At 40.7% G+C, this 14,889-nt stretch overlaps 1 protein-coding gene across 1 annotated transcript in view; it reads left to right on the forward strand.

Moving 5' to 3' along the window:
- Positions 1–288: 288 nt before the first annotated feature.
- Positions 289–14,889, forward strand: part of LOC131134346 (cGMP-inhibited 3',5'-cyclic phosphodiesterase 3A-like) — a 57,315-nt gene continuing 42,714 nt past the window's right edge. Inside the window, exon 1 of the mRNA XM_058079504.1 lies at positions 289–622. Coding sequence (XP_057935487.1) covers positions 551–622 — 72 coding nt within the window. The 5' untranslated portion in view covers positions 289–550. The remainder of the gene's footprint in view (positions 623–14,889) is intronic.

The following is a 14,889-nucleotide window of genomic DNA, read 5'->3' on the forward strand; positions in this document are numbered from 1 at the left end:
TGCGCTCTGGAGGAGCTTTTGACTGCGTCTCTCCACCTCCCCCCACCTACCCACCCTCCGTGTTTACACTCCTATGTGCCTTCTCGGTCGGGCCGTGTCTGATTCGCAGTGGGGTGTTCATCAGTGCTGTTTTCCGTCTAGCGGTGAGCCACTTTGGGCCAAGTCTCCCCTCCACCCCCTTTTCTCCCTCCTCCTCCTCCTCACCCTGCACGGTGCCGAGAAGCAGCTGCTGTCTCCCGCCTGCCAGGCTGCACGTCCTCAGCCGCCCGGACCCTGCTGATCGTCCGACTGGGTCGGGGAGTGTCCATCCTCGGCTTGTTTCCCCACAGACCGCCTCCCTCGTCTCTTTGAGTCCGGGCCGGCTGGAAGACTCTACCTGGCCTACCTGCTGTTTTTTTTTTTTTTTTTGCTTGCGCGGTATGCTGACCGGCTCTTGCCGGCCTCAGGGACCAGCGGGACGGGGTGCTGTGGCTCTGTGACCGGGGCGAAGGAGGAGGACATCCCTGTCTTCAAGCGGAGACGGAGGTCCAGCTCCATAGCGGCCTCGGAGATGATGGCTCACAGTCAGAGCAACAGCAAGTCCCACCGCAGGACTTCGCTACCTTGCATTCCACGGGACCAGGTAAGACGCGTGGACCGTTCAACCAGCATCATTGTGTGGTTATGACCTTCCAGCCGCCGTGGGCCCGTGTCCCCTGCTACACGTGTGGGAATTTCGTTGCCTTTGCGGGATGCATCGAGCGTACAAAACAATGTGTATTATCAACAGTGACACTAGCATGCGTGGAGCATCCATGTTTGGATCATCATTCCCAGCTGCACCCTGCCTGATGTTTACTTGCACTGTGACACTGCTGTTAATTTGGTCATCAGCATCTTGCTGGGCTTCCTGCAGATAAGGACAAGGGTTGTGCACTTGGTGTGCAACATGATGTGTGCAACATGATGTGTGCACAGAGGTCATAGTTGGATATTTGAAAGCCTGTTTTATCATGTGTGTTGTCCAAAAGTGTTCCTGAACGTAACACCTTTGCCAAACTTAGTCCCACTTTCTTTGGCAACATTCATAATCCTAATTGTGGATTGACATGGATTGAGGATTATTTCTTTGCTGCGTCTTTATGGTTAACTGTAGTATTTAAATTGTTCAAAAAGACTCCTACATGTGTTGTGGATTATTCTGAGCTATTTCATAGGAATAGCATCAATTGAGGCGAGATTGAGTGTGCTAATTGACTAACCAGCAGAGGTGCTGTTGATTTAGTGGCAACTGTTTACTGTGGAAAGAAGGAAATACGCTATATCAGCGATTGGCTAGTCTTATGATTTGGTAATGGTAATGGTAATGGTTTTATTTCATTTGAACATGCATCAGATTACAATTGAGTGCATCACATAATCAGTTCACAGTTCCACATGTCCAAAAGGAGTAGGAAGAAGCAAAGCTTATTAAATCCTACCCCTCCATCTGGTACTTTTACAATCAGTAACTGTTACATTTGTTCACTTCCTGCTTTCAATAATACAGTTTAATTTTTTTTTGAAATAATGTACCTCGTACCGAAGTACGAGGTGATATGACCATACAATGACATAATGGGTACCATAGTAAGTGTCAATATAGTGATATATATAGCACATCATGACTGGTTCAAGACTCTTCATCCTTGTATTTAGCAAACATCAACTGCTTGTATTGTTTCTTGAATTGGCTCATCGTTGTGCATTGTTTGAGGTCCTTACTCAATCCATTCCATAGTTTGATTCCACATACTGAAATGCTATGGCTTTTTAACATAGTCCTAGCATATAAGTGTTTCAAATGTACTTCTTCCCTGAGATCATATTTCTCCTCTCTTGTAGAGAAGTATTGGATGACATTTTTAAGTAATTGGTTATTTTTAGCATTAAGGTTTCTTTTTGGTATTTGTATTAAGAATACATGCTCAATTTGTAGAATTGGTGCATATTTTTCACAGTAACGTTGCACTTGTAATTGTTAATGTCATAATGAGAGAACACACAGATTGCACTTTGTATCTGGCATTTGTGATTGTTGAAAATATGTTGTAATATCTTACGGGACTTAGACATTCATCTACTTCAGAGTAGTCAGTGTACATGTTGTATAGCAGTATAGACTATTTACTGAAAACTCACAGCTATTATTTTCTAAATATTTGTCAACACAAGTGAGCTCCCAGATAAGTGTGTCTTGCCAACAGTCAAACATAGTGGTCTAGGGCTGCATGAGTGCATTGGGTAGCTGCGGTTCATTGAAGGAAACACCAATTCCAGCATGCACTGTGATTAAGGCAGCGCAAGATAACAATGGTGCTCATACTAAATATTGACATCTTGGACACAATTTATATTATATATATATATATATATATTATATACATATTATGCAATTGAGAACTTGGTGTCAATATTCAAGTTATTGTTCCTCTGTGTAGTAACAGCAATTATTTCAAATTATTTCAATTATTATTATCTTGTGTCTGGATCTATATCTTTCTCCAATTCAGGTTCTTTGTGGTCTGGAAAGGTTTCCAACTGTAGATCTTATGGAAACTGTTGTGTTGCATTTTGGGTGTTATTAAATGTAGATAAATGGGTTCCTAAATCCAGTGCTTCTTGTTCATCAGTCCCTTGCGGTGTGCTGATTATGTCGTCAAATGATAATGACTGTAGTCCTTCCCTCTGCCTTGTTCTTGTTGAGTTGTGTCCTTTTTTATTGTTGTCTTGGCGATATGATCTTTAGTATTTTTCCAGGTCCTTGATGCCTTTAACGACAAGCACTCTGGCCTCCGGTCCCTCATTTAGCGTGATGTAGGTTTTTCACTTGGCAGTGCAAGTGCCTTGGATCTTTCCCTGGTTCCTCAAGTCTCGTTCTTGACAATGTCAGTGTTGCGTTTTGTCAGATTTTTATTCATTTAACTGTTTGTTGATTCAACTTATTTCCCTGTTTCACCAGTGAGTATTTTAATTTAAAGGGGACCTATTATGCTTTTTACACTTTCCTGACCAATAAACGTGATGATGTTACGATACCAAAGGTTGAGGTTGGCGCATTTGGAAGTGAGCCTTGGGTCATGGGTGGAATAAATTAAACCAGACCGTTTTGGCAGGAAGTACAAATCAAAAGAAATACAACTGGAATAGGTGCAGATTCTGGAAAATCTTGAAAGTTTTTTGTTTGGGTTATTGTGTGTTGCTGCTCTATAGGAGACCACAACTCGATAATTGAGCATAATAGGTCCACTTTAATGTATCACAAACAACAGACATTTACCAAAAATTGGAGAATAATATCTGGGGGGTAAGATCGGATTAGATGCCACTTGCTCCTCCCCCTTCAGGCCCGGTAGACATTTTAAAAAATTGTAAATATTTCAAGATTCAAGCACACGTCTAATATAAGTAATATGCCTTTCAATGTTATTTTACACAGCGGGTATACAGTAACAAGATTAACTTGTGTTTTTGTGTCATTAGCACTTTCAGTAAGACATTTGTGATGTTTCCTGAGATTGTACATTTGTCCTTTTCATCTGCTCTCATCCTGCTCTCGATGCTGCTTGTTTATCGGTAATTGGTATCCAGGGAACACTTAAGTGATTCTGGACTAGCTGTCCCAGAAGTACTCCATTACACATTCTACCTTGTAATGTTTTGGAACAGGAGTGTTGTGTTTACAAAGGGACACACATACACACACAAAGACAGACCAGATGTTGAGGCCAGTGTGTTGTCTAGTCTTTGTCCTCATATGTCCTATCTGCCATATGTGTCAGATCCTATGCAACCATTCATTTATTCATTTTCTACTGCTTATTCTAACAAGGGTCGCGGGCATGCTGGAGCCTATCCCGGTTGGCAGGGTACACTCTGGACTGGTGGCCAGCCAATCACAGGGCACATTTAGACAAACAACCATTCACACTCACATTCATACCTATGGACAATTTGGAGTCGCTAATTAACCTAGCATGTTTTTGGAATGTGGGAGGAAACCGGAGTACCCGGAGAAAACCCACGCATGCACGGGGAGAACATGCAAACATGAGGGTTGGAATCAAACTCAGGTCTCCGTGCTAACCACTTGTCCGCCTATCACCCGAAGACAGCTGGGATAGGCTCCAGCACCCCCTCATGCAACCAATGATGCATATTTGTACATCTTTATACAGTATAGTGTCTCTAACTGCAGGCATAGTGGTTGCTACCCAGTGTTAATGTCATATAATTAATCTGGCAAAAATCAGGACAAAACAGGACAGGCACTTATGATAAAAAATATTCAGATTAATTGACGATCAGGAAAAAAAGCCAAATTATATTGAGAGCGACTGACATTGATTCTCGTCCTGGGTTTATACGTAACAACACACATGAGAATGAGTCTTATATGTGTCCTAAATGCCTTGTTTACTCAACTTATTATGTTTGAACCAATCAACCACAATAAATTGTTTACTGTATAAATATATGGACTTTGAGTCTAAGATTACTTTTTTCTAGGGATAAAAACACTTTCTTTGGAAAAAAACAGTAAAACTTCGATATTGTGGATATTGAATAGATCCTGGAAGGCTGCTAAAGTGAACTAAGAACAATTTGTTGTTTAATAGTGCTGTTTTTGTCACCACTTCATACACTTCCTGTTTACATTATTGTGGCCAATAACAGAAGAGACACATGTCACGTGATTTGTTGTGATGCATTTTATTTCCCTTGGGAGTTTTGACCATGCAGCAAGATAATCAACCGCCTCAAACATTTAGTCCGATACAGATTGTACTTCTAAAAGCTATTTAAAAGCTATTACACCACAGAATATAACCCAACAAATGTTTTGTGATGATTTCTTACATTTTTTTATCCATGTGTGTATACTGTCCAAGTCTCTCTCAGAGCTCCGTGATAGAAACCCTTTCACCATTCTTTAGGTAGCATCCTGTAGATAATGAAGCTCTCCAGAGTGCAGTTGTACCTGAGAGAAGTGGAGCTTTCGTCAAGCATTGCTGGTGCAGTATTTATGAAGGAGGCTGGTGCAGCCTTCTCAGCCAGAGGCAGGACAGGCACTTTACACAACTGGAAGAGGGGGACATACCTTCTTCACTTCTTCTCCATGACATTATTCATGTTTTTAATTTTTATCTTGTTAACTTTAACAGGGTTAAATGTTAGACAGTTGATGTGGCTTGTAGAACATACCATCTTATTTCATTGAGGACATCGGAAATGATGTCATGCTGCTACTAAGTTGAATTATTGAAAGGTTTTGACAGGAATTGCACTCTCTTATGAAATTTCTGCATTTTAACTTTCATTTCATCAGTGGTGTTGTTATATGGTAGGGTACCAACCACTTAGACTATATACTAGGAAAACTACTGTACTCTTTCTGGCTGTATGATGGGCTTTCAAGAGGCTCACAAACATACGTACAGTAGGTTATTCTGAGGCACTGACGCCATATTTAGTGTCCTAATTAACATTTTTGTCAACAGATAATGCACAGGTCAGGTAGAGCCACAGAATCCCGTCGATTGGGCCGAGGGATCTAGCAATTCATGCTGCATTTTGTTTCAGTTTGTAAGTGCAATTTACATCCTGACGTATGAGCTGGATTTGTGCAAAAATGGGGAAACTCTCCATAGGGGGCCACAAAGCCCATAGGAAGGAAATTGAGATGCAAATTATTTTCTGCTTGCACGTAGGAAAGCCTTGCACACTGCCAGGTCGCACTGGTAAAACCAGAGGAGGAGGCCAATGTGGCTCCTCCGGCAGTGGGCGACGTACTCCTCCATCTGTACACTGTAATGCTCCCCGCCTTCGTGGACGGACAGCGTTATAGCGTACAAGACATGGAAGTAAGGCGCTGTGTTACATATTGTTTGATAAACACGCATACCGAACGGATGGATGTTGCACCCCAACTATTTATCTATCTGTACTCTCCATACTGAACTCAAAACTGAAATCAGGAAAACGCAATAATATGGAGAATGTATTTAAGAGTCAAATTACATGTTGAGTATGATACATTTTTCCATGTTGGCAGTTCTGCTGTAACATTGAAAGCACTCCGTGCCTCTCATGGCCCCCTGACAGTCCTCCCCTCCCCACTATTTGAGAAGCACTGCTCTCGTAGGAGGAAATCCACACACATCCAATCTGGACATGCTGCATAATCAATGCAATTTTTCTTCCTGGCATTTATTAATTAACCGATAATGCGTATAATAACTCGGTATCGTAATAGTACCAGTGCATATATAAACTGCACTGTGAAGAGTCTTGAACCAGTCATGATGTGCTATACATATGGTACAGAATATGCCATTGTATGGTCATATCACCTCGTACTTTAGTACGTGACCAAAAAAAAAAAAATGAAACTATATTAGGAAAGCAGGAAGTGAACAAATGTAACAGTTACTGATTGTAAAAGTACCAGATGGAGGGGTAGGATTTAATAAGCTTTGCTTCTTGCTACTCCTTTTGGACATGTGGAACTGTGAACTGATTATGTGATGCATTCAATTGTAATCTGATGCATGTTGAAATGAAATAAAACCATTACCATTACCATTACCATTACCAAACTGAAAAAAAGACTGAAAAACGAAGTAGCTTTCGGTGCTAAATTAATGCAGACTTAGCCACCTGCAACAAGTGCTTGAAGGTGATATTGTGCAAGTAATGCAACCTCTCAATAGAAGTACACAGAGTCTACCGCCAACAGCAGTGCTCAATTACAACACAGTAAACTCCATCGCTCTCCACACTAACAAAACACAACACAATTAGTGCCCTGTAATTCCGGCATTATGACCAATGAAAGCAAAAACTACTGTTAAATGCGGAATCTTGCGGAAACTGACATAATGTGAATAAAATACTGGAAAGTAAGAATAAATACTGGAAAGAAAAGAATAAAATAAGGAAAGTATGTGTGGTAAAATATTTACCCTGCTCAATCGTGCTGGCATCTACTCACAAAAACGAACCCACGCCCTCCTCAACTAAACACATGTTGAAGCGGCCACCTGACATTAAAGTCGCCAAAAAAAACGTAAAACTCATCTCATGTAAACTCATGTAAGGATTTTTATACAAATTAAATATACATATATAATAGAATTATATAATCATCCTGCATGGTGGACAAGTGGTTAGCACGCATGCCTCACAGCTAGGAGACCCGAGTTCGATTCCACCGTCGGCCACACTCTGTGTGGAGTTTGCATGTTCTCCCTGTGCATGCGTGGGTTTTCTCCGGGTGCTCTGGTTTCCTCCCACATTCCAAAAACATGCTAGGTTAATTGGCGACTCCAAATTGTCCATAGGTATGAATGTGAGTGTGAATGGTTGTTTGTCTATATGTGCCCTGTGATAGGCTGGCCACCAGTCCAGGGTGTACCGAAGACAGCTGGGATAGGCTCCAGCACCCCCGCGACCCTTGTGAGGATTAGCGGTAGAAAATTCACAATAGTCACGACAATTGCAGGAATACATTGATGATACAGGTATCATAGAGGTATGATACAGGTATCATACAGGTATCATCAATGTATGTGTATTTGTAGTACAATTATAACCAATTCAGTACAAACCCGGACCAAACAATGTTCTTCATGAAGTATTTCACCCTTTGGAAATAGAGGTCACATCTCAGATATGGCAATGCTCTGTTGCATAACATATTCATCATCTCATCATCTGCAGTATCTGTGTCAGGGAGGGGGGGCTGGAGAGAGGGAGGGAGACTTTCAAAAGATTTATAAAGGGAAGACATGTGCTCAGAAGTCTATTTGAGGGGAGGCCCACATTCTCTCTTTGACGCAAATGAATTTCCTGAGAGACACACAACCTGTTCTGGTTTCTAGCACCTCGCTGAGTTCATCAAGGCTTATAATTTCTTCCTTAGGGACCACAGAGAAAATTAGTCTTCATTGCAAATAAATACACAACATTGTGGGAGTTTAACTGCTTGAGAGGAAGCCAAAACTGTTTGAATTAATGAGATAAATGTGTCAAGTTATCATCCGCTATGATTTGTAAAATGATTTGACACATTTCTCCAGCAGATATGATAAATGGCAAAGATGAACTACACTGTACTGTACTGTATTTGTACACTTGTACTGTAAACTCCCAAGTTCATAATAATAATAGTAATCTAATACTAACAACAAGGGTCTCTGATGTGATTAGATCTTTTTCTACCGCTTATCCTCACAAGGGTCGTTGGAGCCTATCCCAGCACACTTGGGGCGAGAGGTGGGGTACACCCTGGACTGGTCGCCGGCCAATCACAGGGCACATATAGACAAACAACCATTCACACTCACATTCATACCTATGGACAATTTGGACTCGCGAATTAGCCGCCAGGATGTAGGTCTTACCGATCTTCTGAATGTGAGGCCAACATGCGAACCACTCATCCACCGTGCATAGTTAGCACAGTTAACAAAACCAAGACCATAAATGACTACAGCAGAGTCAGAGTCCGCTCCGCAATTATGATCCACAAAGGGCCATCATCGACACCGCAGATGCTGGAGAATATTTTGTTTCCACTTTCACTTTAGGACTTTAATTCATTTTCTGCCGGTTTTCCTCACGAGGGTCGCGGGGGGTGCTGGAGCCTATCCCAGCTATCCCAGGCACATATAGACAAACAACCATTCACAGTCACATTCATACCTATGGACAATTTGGAGTCGCCAATTAACCTAGCATGTTTTTGGAATGTGGGAGGAAACCGGAGGACATGCAAACTCCACACAGAGATGGTCGAGGGTGGAATTGAACCCTGGTCTCCTAGCTGTGAGGTCTGCGTGCTAACCACTCGACCCTGCTTTAGGACAGCTTCTGTAAATGTTCTTCTTGTAAGTATGACTTTCTATAATATTTGGAATTTATTAAGTTTTTCCGCAATATAATTGTCAAAAAATGACATCTTTATTCATTGTTTGGTTTGTTTGTAGTAAGACTTTTTTTATTTTGTATTTTGTATTTAATGTTACTAAAATGTCATTTTTGTCCCTCATCATGTTGCAAAATTTTTCTTGTAAAATTACTGCAGATTTTGCAATTTTTTAATTAAAATATTTTTTTAGAATGTGCAGCCAATAAAAAAGCAATTCATAATAATGGAAAGCAGCACAATTTAAGAAAACGATGACAAAAGTGAATGTGAATTAAAGGACTTGCATTCAGCCTCAAGTAAAATGTGTTAGTGGCCAAAAAAAGCTTGATGATTTTACTGCATGAGGATTTTACCGCATGACAGTGAAGAGGTCTGGGAAGGAGGGAGGTTTAGGGGAAAGGCAGAGCGTTGAAAGACTGGGGAGGAAACGAGAGGGGGGGGAGGAAGGTGGTCTGCTGCCAAGCACAGCAGAAGTGTTGATGGTGAAAGGACAACTATCCGATCGCGGTGCTCAAACTAAACACATCGCTCTGAGCTTTCACATGGACTCGGCAACACAGAAACGTAGCGAGTTTACCTCAATTATACATTGTTTGCTATGGCATATGTTTGTTTTTGCACATTTGCGGGCCATGCCATGTGAATATGGCACCGTGCCACGCTGCTTTCACCCGAGGGCGCAAAAAAAAGCGTGAAAGGAAGCTGCCTCAGTTTGCTGCTAAAAGGCAGCAGCAAATAATTTTAACCTGGCTGTATACACATGCACGCTCTCACAAACATATAGTGGCTTCCCTGCTGGCTGTCCACAGGAGGTTTGGTGGCCTTGGACAAGGATTCCCTTGTTACTTACTCAATGGTGTGTTTTAGCTCCAAAATATGCTCGGTGAGAGGCGGGGGGGGGGTTGGTCGGGCAAGAGGGCAGCGTCTGCATGTAGAATCTACTGTAACTCCATCCATACATCCATCTGTACATTCTACTCAATAATGCCTCTCCTGTAACTGACAGTATGGGAACTGTAGTATTCTTCCAAGATGTTAAGTATTGCCATAGTGATTCAATCAGTAGCCACGTTTACACGAGGAGTTTTTCTCTTTCCTAATGACCTCTCCGAGAGCAATGGTATACATGGAAAGGAATATTCCAATGGTGTGTCTACATGCGCCGCTATAATCAACCAGAATAGTCAATGGGGCATGCCCAGTAAAGCGTAAACACCAACATCACGTGATACCGACTTCCTCAAGTTTTTCTTTCACTTGTTGGAATAACTCCGTATTACCAGTTTTTCGTTCGTCCAGTCTTGAAATTTAGTTTCAATCAAAAACAAACTTTCCGCAGCATCCCGGTGCCAATTGCTCGCCTCCATTTTTTTAAAATCAAAGAACGTCTCGAGCTGCGTGTTACGTCATATCTCAGCATTCGCTGAAAGAACGCACTCGGGAACAGGAAAATATAAAGTTCAATCTTGCTAATATTTTATAATTAAGAAGAATTATTTTCTTTTCTAATAAAACTGGACTTGTGAATGGCCATTCCACAGATGGCGCTAATGCACACGAAAGCTGCTTGCCAACCGCCAATAAACAACAGAAGAAGAAAAACACCACAAAGAAGAACGCAGTCTCACAACTTTCCGATTGAGCGGGTACAAGATACCTCAATCGGATTGGGGAAAGGAATATTCCACCCCTGTGAATCCGATTATATATTCATTTGGATTGGCACTTTTCTTTCGGAATGAGGTGTATATGTACAAAGGTTTGAGCAAATAACCCCAATGGAATTGGAATATTTGGGTCCATGTATACGTGGCTAATGAAACATATATTCCTGTTTTGACGCCTTTCTCCTGGTGTTTCTCTTGTACCGTCTACAAGGTTTGGTAGAAATGTGTATGTTTTGCATAAAATTCCACATGGAGGCCATGACTTTGTTTTTTAAAGAAACAGTCAGAAATGTGACATGTTTTTGTTGTGTACTTCACTTTTAAGCCTGGGTGCTGTGTACAAAATTAGAGCACTAAATATGTATTACAATTGGCCAGGAAAAACATAATTGAAGCACGATGTGATTGTTATACGTTGAAGCAAAGTTGTCACTGTACATAAAAGTAACAACCACTAACCTGAATATCAGTGTCCTGGCTGGACCACCTAAGTTACATACTAGCAAAGTAGGTGACGTGGGGGTTTTATGGCAATGGCAGAGACATTAATCTCCATATTACAAGCCACTGTATTATCAACATCTTGTTAAGCTGTCATTTTAAAAGGCACAGTAATTACATATTGTTGCTTTAATGGCTACTGATTACATACATAGAGGCAGCTCAACTGATTCTGCCTTGCACTGTTAATGACTGCGATAAGACTGTAATGGTGGCTTCATTAAGGCCGGCATGCCCTGCGATTATATGGGCAAAGTAGATATTATATAGGGTTAATCCGTTTGACTAATAAGCCGAATACATTATTGCTTCATTATGATTTCCAATTACTCTCTCTGAACCTAAATAGTCCATTACATCAGAACTTAGTACATTTGCAACCATGGAAAACTAAAAAGGAATGGTCAGTAAATAGTCAGTAAAGACTGATTTGGAGATTTAGTTGTTTTTATTTATTGCGGTCTCTTGGATTGTATTGAACACAATAATCATAATAATACTACATAATGGTTTTTAGCAGAGTTGACATACTTTTTCTTGCCTAAATTAAGCATTTTAAGCATAAAAATTGTTAAACGAAGTAACATACAAATACAAAGGCATCAAGAAGATGCTTTCAAATTGTGAATGTAGTACTCTACACGGGTCATTAGGTGTCAGTAATGTTACTTGTTACTAAGACAAGCGCCAGATTTGATAGTCGGAACAACAACCTTTTATTGCAGGTTTGAATTATCATAACATAATAATTGTAATATTAACAGTGCTGTCTTCGACTAAGTATTCTCATAGTCAAATTTGATTGGCTGTCATCTCAGCTTCTTTGGATTGTGCCACTGAAGTGGGTTACTTTATTAATGCAGGGTTTTCTGTTAAACGCACACTTCATTTGAATTATTTATTAGCACAAATTATGCTGTTTTTGTGGTCAGCTGTGGTCACCCCACATGTCGTTAGAATGGTGATCACATGACATCTTTATATGATTCAACAGCGAATCAGACTCATGGAATAGTCGACTATTCTAAGACAGCAAAAATAATAATAATGATAATAATAATGATAACAACAGCAACAACAACAATAATAATAATAATAATAATAATAATACTTTGCAGAAATTCACCTATCATGGTTCGGTCTGGACCCAATTTACCACTATTAATGAGGGATTCATGTATGTTATAATGTATTATGATCATGATTATTCTGAAGTATACCCATGGTTCATTTCCTTACTATAAACTATACTGTCATTAAAATGGTTGCTGAAATATGAGGGGTGTACTCACTTTTGTGACCGCATATTTGAACCCATAACATTTTTGTTGTTGCAAGACAACACTACTAAGCACGTCGTTGTCCAATTAAAACAACAACAACTTGTAATTACATTTTGAAGAATAACAGTTTTTTTAATGGAACATGGTAAATCAGACAATTTATTTAGTCCTTCCTCCTTGGAGACACACTGCACTGTACTGTAAACAGACAGTAATTACTGTATACTCAAAGTATGTGACATGTAAACACATATTTCAGACAAATATTTATTGCTGATGCTACTCAGTGTGCACGTGAACATCTATGCATCATGGCAGACATGCTTTATGCACATGTGTGTGTTTGCTTGTGTGTTTGTGTGTGTGTACTTCCTTGTGGTTTATACTCCGTCAACAGTCGCCAAACAGCATGTTTGTCTTGGAGTGTCCAGCTTGCCTGTAGTTTACCCAATCAGATAATCAAGGGCGTAATTGCATCACACGCATCTGGGAGTGTTTTTTTTTTTTTTTCCTTTTCCATTATGCCTCATAATGATCACATGCGTGTCACACTCACAGATGCAGCAGGCACACGTTGATGACGTACATGCAGCAATTACGTGCAAGAGATTATTTGCAAAACACCTCAGTGCTGAGCCCTGCTTATAGACGGCGATGTCACGCCGTCATATTTTTGAGCATCGCAAATGATTAAAAACACCCTGAGGAGCAAGGACGCTCCACGGATGAGTTAGAAGCCTTGTATGTGTATAAATGAGTGTATTCTATCTGTATTCTTTAAAAATGTAATATAATAGTGCTTCTATTGTTTTTCATGTATATAAAGTCATGCATGCTGCACGGTTATGAGTGGTTAGCACACAGACCTCACAGCTAGGAGACCAGGGTTCAATTCCACTCTCAGCCATCTCTGTGTGAAGTTTGCATGTTCTCCCCGTGCATGTGTGGGTTTCCTCCCACCTTCCAAAAACATGCTAGGTTAATTGGCGACTCCAAATTGTCCATAGGTATGAATTTGAGTGTGAATGGTTGTTTGTCTATATGTGCCCTGTGATTGGCTGGCGACCAGTCTAAGGTGTACCCCGCCTCTCGCCCGAAGACAGCTGGGATAGGCTCCAGCACCCCCGCGACCCTCGTGAGGAAAAGCGGCAGAAAATGAATGAATGAATAAAGTCATACAGGCTGCACGGCAGTTGAGTGGTTAGCATGCAGACCTCACAGCTAGGAGACCAGGGTTCAATTCCACCCTCGACCATCTCTGTGTGGAGTTTGCATGTTCTCCCCCGTGCATGTATGGGTTTCCTCCCACATTCCAAAAACATGCTAGGTTAATTGGCGACTCCAAATTGTCCATAGGTATGAATGTGAGTGTGAATGGTTGTTTGTCTATATGTGCCCTGTGATTGGCTGGCGACCAGTCTAGGGTGGACCCCGCCTCAAGCCCGAAGACAGCTGGGATAGGCTCCAGCACCCCCTGCGACGCTCGTGAAAATCGGTAGAAAATGAATGAATGAATGAATAAAGTCATGTAGAGTACTAAGTGCTGCTAAGCAAAAGGTCTTTGCAGGGGCTTGGGCGGGACTTTGCGACTACCCCGAGCAGCTTTTGATGAGATAGAATACTTAGAAGACATAAAAATGATTGGACTGCGTCATTAATTTGGATGTTTTTCTTTTTGGCATTGTGCCTCAGGCCATAGGGATCTTCATGCTGTGGAAAAAAAAAGCTTCCAAAGTATATTTCTGTGCATTTCTTTTTATTTCTCTATCTGTGATTTTGTGTCACTGTCTCCTCTCTGTTTTCTCTCACTCAACCCTTCCGTCTTTGTCCAAACATTCACAGGACAAATGCCAAAGGCGGTAATATTGTGTCCTCAGCTGCCATCACTCACTGGGTTATTTAAGACACTAGTGTGTGTGTGTGTGTGTGTTTTTGTGTGTGTGTATGCCCTGCTTCATGCCTTAATATGCCTTCGCAGAATCCACAGTCATTCTAGCATATCTCTTTAAGGCAGTGGTTTTCAAACTGGGGTGCGCTCACCCTAGGGGGGCCCGGCGTTATGATGGGACCGGGTTCCACGGGGCTACGAATGAACATGTTTCATTATTAACTCTGAGTTTTTTTCAAGAAAATATTCAGTTTTGATATTACTATTATTCATATTACTGTTGATATTACTATTATTAGTCATAAAATAGCTTACATCAACATCGAGGCAACAAATTGTATCACTTTTCAAAAGTAAGCATCATTTGTGAAAGTGTACTCCTGTAAAAAGAAACTTCATAACATTTAAATTCAATTAAATGGTTTGATATTTATGTACAGTACTTAATGGTTGAAAATAGACCTGTAGGAAATTCATAGTGAAATTCCAGAGAAATTCAGAAATTCATAAAAACGCTCAGACATTTCATCTCCAAAAAAATATAATAATACTACATAACGTTTTTTCCAAAATATATAAATGAATAAATCATATTGTTTC

Source organism: Doryrhamphus excisus, chromosome 8 (genome assembly GCF_030265055.1).
Source record: "Doryrhamphus excisus isolate RoL2022-K1 chromosome 8, RoL_Dexc_1.0, whole genome shotgun sequence".
NCBI classification, from domain to species: domain Eukaryota; kingdom Metazoa; phylum Chordata; class Actinopteri; order Syngnathiformes; family Syngnathidae; genus Doryrhamphus; species Doryrhamphus excisus.